The 15,229-nt window shown below is 43.0% G+C and overlaps 1 protein-coding gene across 1 annotated transcript in view; it reads left to right on the top strand.

The window, feature by feature from the left end:
- LOC137438236 (ATP-binding cassette sub-family C member 2) overlaps positions 1-14,759 on the top strand; it is a 114,927-nt gene extending 100,168 nt beyond the window's left edge. The window contains exons 27-33 of the mRNA XM_068133322.2: positions 1,923-2,049; positions 9,779-9,880; positions 10,996-11,139; positions 13,331-13,489; positions 13,630-13,796; positions 13,913-14,107; positions 14,258-14,759. Coding sequence (XP_067989423.2) covers positions 1,923-2,049; positions 9,779-9,880; positions 10,996-11,139; positions 13,331-13,489; positions 13,630-13,796; positions 13,913-14,107; positions 14,258-14,387 — 1,024 coding nt within the window. The 3' untranslated portion in view covers positions 14,388-14,759. The remainder of the gene's footprint in view (positions 1-1,922; positions 2,050-9,778; positions 9,881-10,995; positions 11,140-13,330; positions 13,490-13,629; positions 13,797-13,912; positions 14,108-14,257) is intronic.
- The last annotated feature ends 470 nt before the right edge of the window (positions 14,760-15,229 follow it).

The raw sequence follows: 15,229 nt of genomic DNA, 5'->3' as shown, positions 1-15,229 counted from the left end.
GCTAACTTTGGTAGCCAGACACTCAACTTCACACGAATCATCCGAATCAATGTGTCGTACCTTGTTCCCAGATGTGGAGAGGCCTCCTCGGACTTCATGCTTCGTGGGGACTTCATGGGGAGGGATCTCCTCTGTGTAGCACATGTCTCAGGAACATCCTGTTTCCAAAATATCCAAAACCTACCTCACATTTCATTTGAGTGCCCGATCTGACTGAATCCCCTGTCCTACCTACCTATCGTCCTCTCGACGGAGAAATTTCTCAGCCCACCAGCCGAATGGCTTCCAGTGTACCTTAGATTTGGTGATCATTTTTCTTCTCCTTTCACCAGATGTTCCTTGTTCATTACCCATCTTACTGGTATTCTTCCCTTACTCCGCAACCCGTTAGGTTAAAGGAGGCTCCCCTTATCCGGCTTCCTCCACTGACGGGTGCACGGCAATACCCGTAGAATGTTGCCGTCGTTCAGGTCCTCAAGGCAGAGTGCAGCGAGCGTCCGAGTGTACCGGTACTACCTGTCCCTTTAAGAGACATTCGCAACACATCCAACTGTGACACTCCTGCCAGACCTCCCACACGTGCGAGTGTCCAGACTTTCTTTCAAGGCTGTCTCTTTGAAACACTCATAGCGTGTCCGAGTGTCCAGGAAGCCTGGAAACACTCAAGTGCTCAGGCCCCAAGCCACTTGTATCTTACCTCCTTATTTTAAACAAATAAATCTCTACACCCTGTCCGTTCCCCTTTAACTTTCATTTGAATCTGCGCCAGAGATAAAGCCAAGACAGGATCCTTCACTCAATTGCGGCAGAAGTTACCATTCTACCGAAAATGTTCTCACCATTTAATGGGCGCCCGGAAAACTTGCTGCCATCGAGAAACAACCCAGTCCCTCTCCCCTCCGGGCTAGATCCCATCCTCGTCGCCATCTGTTGTGGGTTTAATAAGCACCTGGTCGAACTCGGACAGTGTACAAGAGATTTATTAATTATAAAAATAATACATGCATGGGAGATGCTGAAGTGGCAGGTCGGACAGTTTTTTTGTTTGCCCTCCAATTTTTTGTTTGTTTATTTAAAGTCATGATTATGTTGGTATGATTGTACTTGCTGCCCTGCCTTCTAGCAAGCATTGAAATTGGTTTAAAATACCTGTAGTCAGTGCAGTATACTTTTTATTCTACCAGGTGAGCGCCAGGGGTATTGACCCTGTTTAATTGGAAAAAATCTACATTGGATTATTCAACTTTTTTATTTTTTATAATTGCACTTTAACCCCCAACCTCAAGCCCACCTTCCAAATTTCCAGCTTTTCCTTCCTGAGAGTTTGCTTCTGGAGCCATTTTGTACACCCAATGCATCCTCCCTCAACCCCATTCCTCCCCACCCCATTGTTTGACCAAGTCTCCCCCTATTTTGTCCTTGAACCCTGTTGTTGGTGTTGTTGGTCCCCCCCCCCCCCCTCCTTTCTCCCCCTTTCCTCCTACTTCTCTCTCTACTGTTCCTTTTGTCCTGTTACGTCTTGATCCGTTTAGTGTTCTATGTATACCTCTTCCATGAGCCTCAACTCTGTATACAAAATACCTGGCACCTGTATTCTTCAAAAATAAATCACCTGTTGGATTATTTCAAATTTTCAAGTGGAGATGGTATTTCTCCCTGGAGCACAAATATCATGTTGTACATTCCAAACTCTCACAAATGCATGATAACAGATATACAAGTACATCCGGCCAAATTATAACCTTTCCATGGTCGGTAATGGTTGTCTTGGGGTTCCCTCCCCACTGATCCCAACCAATCAACATTCTGCTTTTTATATATTTTAAGAAACCTTCCTTGATCATCCCTTAAGTGTTTCTTTAGTAATTGATACAACCCAATCACCATCATTTGATGTCATTGCATGTTGTTTTTCTATGCAGATGGCTGGCAATTCGGCTGGAGCTGGTGGGCACGCTGTTTGTGTTCTTTGCAATGCTCTTCGCTGTGCTGTCCCGTCAGAGCTTGATGGGTGGTATCGTCGGTCTTTCCATCTCTTATGCTCTCAATGTGCGTTTGTACATGTTTATGCCTCAGTTACCGAAGTCGCCAGAGGCATTATGTTTTCAGGTTGTCCGTTTGACTGTCCGTCCATGATAGGTTTTCGTTACCACGATAACTTGAGAAGGCTGAGGGGATCTTAGTCAAACTTAGTGCAGGTATGCATGAGGAGGTAAAGATGACAATGATGACATGGAAAGATGAAGAATGACAGAGATCTGTAATCTGGTGGTGAAAGAAGGCCGCATTCCAGTGGATTGGGAACTGAGTACACTCGTCCCTCTATACAAGGGGAAAGGTGACCCTCTGGAGTGTGGCTCGTACCGAGCGATAAAGTTATTGGAGCATGGAATGAAGGTATTGGAAAGGGTGTTGGAGAGGAGGATAAGGAAGAAAGTGAAGATCGACGAAATGCAGTTTGGATATATGCCAGGAAGAGGAATGACAGGCGCACTTTTAATTGTGAGGCAGTTGCAGGAGAAGTACATGGAGAAGAGGAAGAAGTTGTTTTTTGGGGTTTGTTGATCTGGAGAAAGCATTCGATAGGGTTCCACGCAAAGTATTGACATGGGCATTGAGGAAGCTAGGAGTGGAGGAATGGTTGATCAGAGTAGTGATGGCAATGTACAAAAGAGCGCGCACAGCTGTAAGGACGAAGGATGGGAACAGTGGTGAGTTTGAGGTGAAGGTGAGAGTGCATCAGGGGTCGGTACTAAGTCCACTACTATTTGTAGCTGTGATGGAGGTGCTGGCTCAGAACGTAAAGGAGGGTTTACCGTGGGAGTTGTTGTATGCAGATGATCTGGTGTTGATTGCGGAAAGTATGGATGGACTGAAGGAAAAGATGAACAAGTGGAAGGAATGTATGGAAACAAAAGGTCTGAAGGTGAATATCGGAAAGACGAAGGTGATGGCAAGTGGTAAAGCATGTGGTGAGGTGGAAAGAACTGGGAAGTGGCCCTGTGCTGTGTGTAGGAAGGGTGTCGGAGTGAATTCCATTCAATGTACAATGTGCGCTGAGTGGGTTCATCAAAAATGTAGTGGTCTGAGAGGATCATTAACCAGTGTGGCAGCTACATTCAAATGTAAGGTGTGCACAGAGGGAGCTGCAGATGAAGGAAATGCTGAGTTGGATCTTGGAGACGGCGTGAAGCTGGAAGGTGTGAAAACATTTTGATACCTCGGAGACATGCTGAATGGAGAAGGTGGATCAGACTCGGCAACGGTTGCTAGAGTGAGATGTGCGACTTGTGCGTGGAAGAAGTTTCGGGAACTGAGTGGCGTGCTGATGATGAGGGGAGTGTCGTTGAAGCTGAAGTGAAAGGTGTATGCTGCATGTGTGAGAAGTGTTATGATTTATGGGAGCGAGACATGGCTAATGAACGTAGAGCAGCAACGAAGGTTGGAAAGGGTGGAAATGCGAATGGTTCGACGGATGTGCGGAGTATCGTTGAGAGAGAGGAAGACAAATGATGAATTGCGAAAGATGATGGGAATAGAGCCTGTGATTGATGCTGTGAAGAGGAACAGGTTGAGATGGTTTGGTCATGTGTTGAGGAAGGATGAAAGTGACTGGTTGAGAAGAGTGATGGAAATGAATGTAGAAGGAAGTAGAGGACGGGGAAGACCGAGAAAGACTTGGCTAAAGATGGTCGAAGAAGAAATGCGGGCAAGGGGGTTAACAAGGAGAGATGCAGAAAATAGGGCAAAATGGAGAAGATTGTCATGGGGACCGCAAGGCTAACCCCCGCTCTAGTAGGGAAAATGGCCTTTAAAATGCATTTGTTGTTGTTGTTGTACCGAAGTCGCCAGAGGCATTATGTTTTCAGGTTGTCCGTTTGACTGTCCGTCCATGATAGGTTTTCGTAACCACGATAACTTGAGAAGGCTGAGGGGATCTTAGTCAAACTTAGTGCAGGTATGTATGAGGAGGTAAAGATGAACTGATTAGATTTTGGGGTCACGAGGTCAAAGGCCAAAGGTCAGAGGTCATGTTAGGTAAAAATCCTGTAACCGTGATAACTTGTGAACCAGTGAAGGGATTCTGACCAAACTTGGTACACTTATGTAGAGTGATGTAAAGATGAACTGATTAGATTTTGGGGTCAAGAGGTCAAAGGTCAGTCTCTAATATGTCTATAACTTGAGAATGGCTAAAGTGATCTAATTCAAACTTGGTACAGGTGTGTATGATGTAAAGATTAACTGATTAGGATTTTCGGGGCAAAGGTCAAAGGTCAAGGGTCAAAGTCCGTAATAAGTCTATAACTTGAGAACAGCTGAAGTGATCCTATTCAAACTTGGTACAAGTATTATAATGATGTAATAATGTGGGCGGAGGCACATCGGTCGATGTCCTGATGTCAAAGAGTACCATTCTAGTTACCTCCACCACCAAAGGTGGATGGAGGTTAGGCCGAGAAAAATATATTTCCGGTCTCTGGTCAGCGCGCGCATCAATTTTGACCCTGCGCGTCAACAATTTTATTTTTTTTCAAATTTCCAACGGTGCCGACAACAGTGCGCGCTGTCTATATAATATAGAGCACATCATAAATTATATAGCACATTAAACATAAACAATGCCACGCCACCTCAAGTATTCGCGTATACTTGAGGCGGCGCCAAGATGAGATAATTGCCATTAAGTGAGCCGTGACGTCACGTTCTCGCCGAAAACGCGATTTCGAGAGTGAGAAGCCATATAATGTATGCATGTTGCCAGGCCGGCGCGCTATCTCGCGAAATACGGGTCTGTAAGGTCGCCATTGGTATCGACGTTCGCGCACGTTTCTCCCCTACAAAACTACGTTTAGTTTGTCCAAATCCAACCAGCCGTTCCAAAGATATGAGTAGTTTTGTGTGCCGTGACGTCATGAATCCAATCGGCTGGATATTGTCATTTATTGAAACGAAGACGTTCTTTGTCGGGTTTGTGTGAAGCAACCAGAAGGCCTAGAGAGCTGCAGGCTACACGATGACGTTAACAGCGTCAAAATCGATTCAGCGGTTCGGCAGATAAATGACTAAATGTAATCCATTTACGCCTTGACGTCATCACGTGATTCTGAAATGCGTGTCCTGCGTAAATACGGATCCATTTTTTTGAAAATAAACATCGTCCCGCCGTTCGTCCAGGATATCTCTACAACCACAAGACCCACAAAGTCAGGAGTGGTTCTAAAATTTGTGCATTTATTCACACTACACGAAGACCTTTACGGCGTCGAAATCCGACCGGTGGTTCGGCATATAAATGAAGAAATGTGATCCATTTACGTTATGACGTCACCACGTGCCTCGTGCCATCCCGTACGCGAACAGCTTTGCAGCGGGTGTAGTCATTTGCGCATGCGTGGTTCTTTCAGCGTTGAAGTCATTCAGACCACTTGCACATGCGCAGTGTTGACGCGATCGACGCATTGGAATGTTTGACGGTACGGCGAGGCGAATTCGAGAACGAAATGGCAGTCTACCATATGCTTGAAGAACTTAATGATTTTCAGAATAAATACATTTTAAAATAACAAGCTTGTGTTCATTATTTACAAAAAGGCCTACCAGTCCCATTGGCTGTCTTTAATTTCTCTCTGGACGGCACCACGGCAGATGAGGAGGACCGCCAGGTATGAGGACACAAAAAACACCTTTATATGTGCAATCCATGCTTTAAAAAACAAACAAAAAAAAAACTGCATCACCGCATCAATTCTGGAACTTTGGTCTGACCAGAGACCAGCAATATATATTTTTTGGCCTAATGTTTTCACCCCTGTCTGTCTGGCTGTCTGTTTGTTTGTCTCTGTCCGGTTGTGAACAGGATATCTCAAAAAGTTGTTGACGGATTCGGATGAAATTTGGCAGAGAGGTTGCATGTCTGACAAGGACAAATAGATTCGATTTTGGTGAAGATCTGAATATGTATCCGGCTACAATAATTATTTAATTTTTAAGTGATTCTTCACCATTGAGAGATCGGGTGAAAAGCGATATATAACATGATATTTTAAAAAGTTAGGTATGAGTTATGAATAAACTTAGTGAACGAGTTGGGTAGGTGACAAGAACAAGCCAATTAGATTTTGGTTCATGTCCGAATCCAGATCCGGCCGATCAGTGGGATACAAAACATAAACTGTTCACCAGGCGGAGGTATGCTCTCTACTGAGTGCCGTTCTAGTTATTGCTTATAATCATACAGGGGAAAGTAATAATCACATTACCGTCTAAGTTGGTGTATTTTAACTTTCTACCTTACAGATCTGCCAGCACGTACGCAAGTGATTTCCTATGAATGTCAATGTACTTGATGCGACACATTCACTCAGACTACACTCTTATCTCTATATATAAAGGAGGAGTGTTAGTCAGGTTCACTATGTCAATAAATTATATTTCGTTCAAAATCATGGAAGATTAGCAAACCTATACATTTTTGGAAAGGTTATAGCATAAGGAAACTAAAAATCAATGTTTACATTTGGAGAGATACCTGTATGGCGGCCATTTTGGATTTTCAAAATGGCCACTGTAAAATACATATTTTGTTCTATTTCTACCTCTAATTACCCTAAAAACTTTTTAAAATATACTAAACCTATATTTTCAGGGACAAGGAATCCAATGAAAGTATCAAATTAGTGCTATGGGGAATGGTAAGACACGAATCAAAGGTTTTGAATTGCAAAATACTGTCTTTATATTCGCGATAAGTTGCATAATCAAATACATGTTATCATTTTGTACAGGCAGTTAATGACATCAAAATGTGTCACAATAATTCATATCACCAAACATACACAGGCAGTCAGCAAAATCATATATACACATGCAGTCAGTATAACTTCACATCTACACGGGCAGTCAATGACAAAATATACACAGGCAGTCAATGGCATCAAACATACACGATTACAGAATATGCCATTTAGAGTTCGTCATCACTGTCCTGTGTGTCGTATCCGACAATATAGTCCGCATCGTTTTCACAGTCCGTTCCACACAAGCAAAGGTCGGTCAAATTGATTGGCAAATCGAATTGGTCGAATGGTCGATCGAATCGAATTCGATGAATTGAATCGAATCGAATTGGTCGAATGGTCGAATCGTCGATCGAAGCGATTGGTCGAATGGTCGAATTGGTCGAATCAAATTGGTCGAATTGGTCGAATCGAATTGGTCGGAATTGGCAAATGTAAACATTGATTTTCAGATTTTCCATGTAATAACGTTTCCAAAAATATATAGATTTGCTAATCTACCATGATTTTGAACGAAAAAACATTGTGAACCTGACTATGTCTGTGTGTCTGTCTGGATGTCCGCTTATAACTCACATCGGAGAAAAGTTTTAGACACAGATTCGGAATCAGCATAAAATTCCGGTGGTTATCGGCTACTTTTTATTTTAATATCAATGGTTTAAAAAACCGCGCCAGGTGCAATTCCATGGTGTAGTTTGTGGCGGCGCTATTGCCCCTTTCCGATCCCATGACGCATTGCGGTTCCGATTCGCGATAAGGTCTATGCGCTATCACCGACACTTTTCCACCTTTTCCATACCTTTTAATCAGATTTACCTTATCGTCCATCGTAACCACATTACGCTTGGAAACACTAGCATTGTCCTTCTTCGGACCCATGGCTAATACAGACACAGTAAAGGAATACTGTACGTCGCCTCTGTTTTGAATGAGAATCAGCGGTTGCGCGTATGTACAGTATACTGTACATACATATAAATATATATTTTTTAAATGTGCTTTTTATTATATTTTAAATTGTTTTTTAGCTGCTTTTATTGTTAATTTATGTACTATTTTATTTATTTTAAATATATTTTTAAGGAAAACAAATGTTTTCACGTCCATAGGAGTGACGTAATGTCGCACATAATGATGTTCGCTGCCCAGTCATGAAAGAAATTATGATTCTCTTGACAAAGTGACATGCAGATCAGGCAGTAAACTTCACAACTGAGTTTCTCAACAGTCGTCAGCCTCAATTCTAAAATCCTTAATTTTCATCCTATTGACTTGAACGTTGAATAGGATTTACATATCGGCTTACTGAATTAAACCACCAACTATTTTTGAGATCGGCTTAGGCCAAAAGGTCAACGTAGGCCAAAGGTCAACCACTTTTTTTTTAGTTTCTAAAATCCTCAATTTTCATCCGATTCACTTGAAATTTCGAACTCCGATTCACATCCTTCACTCCTTCATTCCTCTTTTCTCCCACCTCTGGAACAAACTCCCTCACTCTCTTCAATCCCACTCCACCCTCCAAGTCTTTAAAACAGCTGTCCACCACCATCTCCTATCTTCCCCCATCCAAAACCTTGATCTTTTCTACCCCTGCTAATTTCACCCCAATTCCACTTTTTTGAAATACCAACTTCTGTCCAGGAAGTCCTTGGTGTCCTTGTGTTTTATACTTCTCCCTCCCCCCCCCCCCCTTCCCATGCCTCCTCCCCCCAGGCCCTCTCTCTTCCACACATCTCCCTGCTCTCGGATGTTGTGTTTGTGTGCTTCCCCTTCTCTCCCCATCTTGTCTTCCGCTCCCTCTTTTTGGGTATTTTGTTTGTCTGGTTGATTTGTTTGTGAAGTAAATGTTAGCTCTTTCACGAGCCTCGATTCAGTATACAAAAAAAAAAAAAAAAAAAAATTTGAATGGGATTTACATATCAGCAAACTGAATTCAACCAACAACTATTTTTGAGATCACCATAGGCCAAAAGAGCAACATAGGCCAAAAGTCAACAACAATTTCAAATTTCTAAAATCCTCAACTTTCATCTGATTGACTTGAAATGTGAAGAGGATTTGCATATCAGGTCACTGAAATTGAACCACCAATTCTTTTTGAGGTCAGCATAGGCCAAAAAGTAAACATAGGCCAAAGGTCAACAACTTGAGGTGAATTTTTTCAAATCCTACATTTTCATCCAATTGACTTGAAATTTGGATAGGATTTGCATATCGGGTCACCTAATTCAACCACCAATTATTTTTGAGGTCTAAAGGTGAAAATATCAATATGGGCCAAATTTCTAAAATCGTCAATTTTCATCTCATTGACTTGAAATTTGAAGAGGATTTGCACATCAGATCACTGAATTAAACCACCAATTATTTTTGAGGTTAACATAGGCCAAAAGGTCAACAACTTATTTCAGGAATATTTCAAGACATATTTCTGGCGCAGGGGCAATCAATGAAGGTTGTAGGCCTGAACTTCACACAACAAGTGTTTGCCAATGGCCAGCTGTACATGGGCTGCTCGAGGGTTGGAAAACCAAGCAATCTTTATGTCTTGGCACCAAGTAAGAAAACCAGAAATGTTGCATACCCAGAGGTTTTGAGAAATTGAAAATTGAAAAAACGTCATGTAGGAAATGTACTGTGATATTGCTCTAAAATATACATGTTCTTTTCATCATATATTTGTATTATTCTTCTTCAACTCGGGCGAAGCCGGGTACCTCAGCTAGTCTATATATAAAAGGAGCTCGGCCTGCCTTCATCCGTGCGAACATCCACAATGGGTCTTGTATTCTATTCCTCATTAATTACTGATTCTTCAAAGTGAAGTCTTATTTACTCTTTACTATCTTTAACTTTGAAGACCCAAATCTGGAAGGCAGGAGAAATAACTTAAGTGAAAATAATCCAAGTAAAGTTTCCTACAGTCAACTACTTCCAATTCACCTGAGTTGAATGTGCATGTTGCTGTGCAGGTGACCCAGACGTTAAACTGGCTGGTACGTCAAACATCAGAGCTGGAAACGAACATTGTCGCAGTGGAGCGTGTGGTGGAGTACAGTCAAGCCGAGACAGAGGCAAGTTCTGGATTAGAACGGTCATTGTCGACAAGCCTGAGTTTTGTGCATTGGGCTGACTGGAGTTTATCAAACCATATAATTTTTGAAAATAAAGTACCAACCTCCACCACCCCAAAACCCTCTCCCACTTCCCCCCCTCCCCCCACCCCTATCCCCCAGCCAATGACCAGACACAAAAAAAAGTCAAATAAAATCTGCATTCACGACATTTTTGTGCCTGGAGTAAAACAGGAGTCGATGCTGCAACTAATATCTCAGTCAGGTGATCTGTTTTCTCTCTATCTTGTAGTTGTAGCTCCTTGAGTCCAGTCCCAGGTTCCTTCATCGTTGATGTTTGTCCTCTTCTCTCTGAGCGGCTGTGGCGAAGGCTTAGAATCCATGTTCCAGAATTGTCTTGTTTCACAGTTTTTGCTAATTGTCGGCGTTATGTATCGTATTTGCGCATCTCATTGAATGTCCTCACATGTACCTTTGTGCTGGGTCCGTTTGTCCTTGTGCAGGCTCTTGTGGGCCTCGTCCGGGTCTGTTGCTGGGTTTCCTCCCTTTTCAATTTTCCTGTTTGTTCATTCTCCGCTGGCAGTGCATTGCCCTTTTTCCCCTTTATCTCTTCACTGTTCCATGTGCCTCAATTTTCTTGCACATTTTCCTACGCACACTCACCTCTAGGCTATCTAGCCTGGGTTTGAATCCCGACCCTGCTAAAAACTGTCATCCCGGTGTTTCACGGGCAGGGTGATTCATCAATGCGTGCGCTGTCCCTCGGATGGACGTTAAACGGATGTCCAGTCTGCCAGCATTCGATGGTGGACGTTAAAAATCCCATGGTGTCAACAAAGAGTAGGCGAGCTATCCGCCAACACCATGAACAAATTACAAATTCCTGAGCTACCCACAGTGTTGCATACGACCGAAGAAGAAGAAGAATTTAAGTTGTGAGTCTTTCAGAATTCAACATGCTTTGTGTTATATAGTTCCTCTCAACCCCCCACCATCCGCACTTGCCCAACCCAAAACAGACACTACAGGTGAGAATACAACTGTGTAAGTGTTGTGTTGAGGATTCCCACAGAAGGATACAACACAAGACATAACAGACCTTTGAACCCTTCTAGGCACCATGGGTACTGGAGAACCGTCCATCACCCGGATGGCCTCAACATGGAAGGATCACCTTTGAAAACTACTGCCTGAGATACAGGCCCGAACTGGAATTGATCCTTCAAGATATCAGTTGCCACATCTACCCAGGAGAAAGGGCAAGCGTGTTTTCTGTGTTTTGCTAAAGTGAAATTAGCAAGGGAAGAGTGGAAGTTTGATGAATAAGGTATTGCTGTAAAATTGAGATGGGTTTATCAGGAAGAGATGTCTATGATGAAATAATTGAGATGGGTTTATCAGGAAGAGATGTCTATGATGAAATGAGGAAGAAGATTCAGTCAAACCTTATGCCATTATGAACCAAGAAAGAAAATTGTGAAAAGAAAACTCAGTTATTTTTAACCTGTAATTCATCACCGAGTATTCAGAAGCCATAATAGTGATTTAACAAATTGTAAATATTTGTGGTTTCTCTGATCGCATTAACAGAACAATACATTTGTAAGGTTGTTGTAGAGCGGATACTCAAACTACAGTTTCACAGCAAGTAAAATACGCTTCACATCAAATGACTTACCTGTGATGCCCTCAAAGGTAAAAATACACAAACATTTCAGTTTTTACCCTAACCTGTTTCTGAAACGTCATATTAAAAAGCAAATTGCAACCTGATGTCTAATCCCGATGTTTTCCGACTGGTAAGCTTCACGTATTCAAAAGTTTTAATTTGTTGCATCAGATTTTAAAGAAGTATGAGAAGCGTTAAAAATGTTCGACATTTGCTCACAATTGTCCAAGATATACCAAGAGTATAAATGAAGCATATTAACAGTGCGTCTCAATAAAATGTATACAGAAGTTAATTTTTTTTTTTTAAATGGGGGGTGGGGGGCGGTGTTGAGTGAAACGACTTTGTACGATGGAGGATGCCCAGTCCAGGCTGGCTTTGGAGACCAAGTTTGAAATGTTGTTTGCTCAGGAGAGATTATGGCTGATAGTGAGACCCATGGGTTTGAATGACTGAACCTCAAGGGGATTGTTAAGAAAATAGATAAGAGGGATGCAAGACAGTCCTTTTGGAGAGAGTGAGTGAGAGTGTGAGATTTGTCAGGATTGAAAGACGTATTCCAAGTGTTTGACCATCTTATGATTTTGTTTTTAATGGCTGAGGAAAGGACTGCTTGTCTGAAGGACAACGGAGATCATGGCAGAGAGTGGTCACCAGCAAATAGATAGAGGATTTTCCAGAGAGTCAGAGAGATCATTTTTTAAGATCAGGAATAGGACTGGGCCCAGAATACTGTCTTGGGACACTGCAGCATTGACAGGGAGGGCAACACGGCATTGACAACATGTACCTGTTAACGGGAAAGGATCCCGTTAACAGGTACGTGTTGTCTGAGAGAGTAAAGTCAGTAAGACACTTGTGGAGTTGGCCTTGATAATTCCATCGGCAGGAGTTTGGAGAGCAAGACAGGATGCCAAACTGTATCAAAAGCACTAGATATGTCCAGAGTGACGGCCCTCATATTGAGGGCCTACATCCATTGTTGGGCGAGTATAAGCAGCATGCCCAAGGTAGAGTGACCTCGTCTGAATCCAAGTTTGTGATCTGAGAGGAGGTTGTTGGAGGAAAGGAAGGATTTTATATCAACTGCGATGATGGATTCCATGACCTTGCTGATGATTGGAAGTAAGCTGATTGGACTGAAGTTGAGGGGTTCCGTTTTTGCACCTTTTTACGTCATGCAGTGACGTTGGTGGGTTTCCAAGCAGATAAAAGATGATCTAGCGCAAACGACTGGGTGTAAAAGGGCAGAGAGAGGATGTGCAACAGCAGCAGGGTGGGGTTTTAGGACACGTGAGCTGTTACTGTCCAGTATCAATCAGTCGAGGGTTGAAAGAAATTTCTCCTTCAGGTGTAAAAGACAGAGTACAGGAGCAGTCAGGTATGACTGGAAAGGTGGATGTCGAGAGTGAGGGGCTGGGGACACAACATCTGGCAGCAAGCACAGAATTGAGGCATTTGGCCTTCTCAAATACTGCCGGGGGTTGCAGAATCTGGCTGCCTGCTTGATTTATGTCAAGAAGTGTGAAAAGCATGTCAGGTACTTGCCGATACTAGTTCCAATTCATGAAGAAATGTGATTTGACAGTACGTGACAACGAGCAAGTGCTCGGTTTAAATCAAGACAGGTACATGTAGGGAAAAAAAATCCAGCCAAAACAAATAATTGTAAAAAATATCAAGAGGGGGAAGAAACGTAATCTCCTTTTTTGAGTTTCCAATTTTGAGAACAAAGAAAGCAGAAATGCATCGACGTAAACCTGGTACGTCTTCTCGTTCAGGTGGGTGTGGTCGGGCGTACAGGAGCCGGGAAATCCTCGGTGATGAATGGTTTATTTCGTATCCTGGAGGCCGCTGCAGGAAGAATCCTGATCGACGGCATTGACATTTCATCCATCGGTCTACACGATCTCCGCAAGCAGCTTACAATCATCCCACAGGTCACCTGCTTCTCCCAAACTTTTTCTTGCTCACTTGATAGGTGTTCAAATTGTTCCAAAAATCACTATCTGTGGTGAAATGTTAAAAACTTTGTCGAGATTGTTTTAAACGGCTTGATGTGTTTTTTTTGTGATATCAGGAACCGGTACTCTTCTCTGGCTCTCTACGTATGAACTTGGACCCACGAGGCCAATACTCCAGCATCCAGTTGTGGCACGCACTGGAGATGACACATCTGCACCATCAAGTGCAGGAGATGCCTGGAGGACTCGATTGCCCAATCTCTGAAGGGGGTGACAATCTCAGGTGCATGGGGAGAATTTGTTGCCGTTTTTATTTCAGGTCGGCTGGAGGTTAAGCCTCGGCTTACCCATTCCCGTAATGCTGAACAAGGCCATGAACTAACGGAGTGGTGCTTGCAGTGTGGGACAGCGACAGCTCGTTTGCTTGGCACGGGCGTTGTTACGGAGGAGTCGTATATTGCTGTTGGACGAGGCAACAGCTGCCGTGGACCTGGAAACGGACAGTCTCATCCAAGAAACAATCCGCAGCGAGTTCGTGACCAGCACCGTGATCACCATTGCTCACCGCCTGCACACCGTGCTCGACTACTCTCGGTTAGACAAGGCCATTGCAATGTTGCTGCAACTCTAATTGTACACCACTGCTGCGATTGTATTTCAAATGGCCGATTAGGGTTGCGGTAGCTGGATGTATTACATTCTTTCTTTTATTTTATCCTTGAGTGACCATTTTCATTATTCCAGAATTTTGGTGCTTGATCGAGGTCGGATCATGGAGTTTGACACTCCTGAGAACCTCATGCAAAGGCAAGGCCTTTTCTTCAACATGGCGAAGGATGCTGGCATCGCTGTGATACAGGCAACGGCGTTTTGACCCGAGATCATGGCCGGCTGAGCTTCATTTGCTAAAATGTTGTCTCGCAATGCAGTTCAAACATTGTTTATTTGTTTTTTGTGAAAGTTTATCAACTATTATGTTTACTGTTATCGATGAACAGGAAGATGATCTGATTAGTGTAGAGGAAGTTGAGAAAGTGAGTAAATTTGATGGAAGGTGTATTATGGGAGTAAATTTGATGGAAGTTACAGTTTGCATCCCAGGTCTTTGGTATGACTTGGGAGGTGTTGAAACCCTAGACCTCCCAAACCCAGAGCGGACGCCCCACCATTACGCCACAGAGGCTGATCAAAGGATGAACCACGTGTCTGGTACTTGCAGAATGAACACATGTGAAGCGAGTTCCAATTTTGAAAAAAAATGTGATTTCACAGTTTGTGAACTAACAAGTGCCAAGTTTACTGGATGTGACTTTGCACGTTGTGGAATTATAGATAAATATATAATTCATATTTATAATACAATTTATAAATATTAGTTAAATTGTACTTCAATGTGAATCTTGTTCTTAAAGCATGCAAAGAAATGTGCAGGGAACCTGGAGCAAGCAGCCGACCATCTGTGAAATGACCCAGTGACCTCTAAGAATGTGAACGGAGGGAAGAATGCTGATTCAGCTCGGAGTTGGAATGTACCACTTCATTAGTGGGACTAGGGGAGTGACCTTATCAGCTTTTGTGTCCTCCGTAATGATAAACATATGGAGTTTGGCACCAGAACGGCTGGCTCTCAGTGACCTCAGAATTCCGACCATTGTAGATCAGAGCAAATGAGTTTTGTATATAACAGGACACTCCGAGGCTGCGAGGAGAGAATTC

This window comes from Myxine glutinosa, chromosome 12, assembly GCF_964187855.1.
Source record: "Myxine glutinosa chromosome 12, kmMyxGlut1.1, whole genome shotgun sequence".
Taxonomy (NCBI): Eukaryota; Metazoa; Chordata; class Myxini; order Myxiniformes; family Myxinidae; genus Myxine; species Myxine glutinosa.
This window is presented reverse-complemented; position numbering and strand designations above follow the sequence as displayed.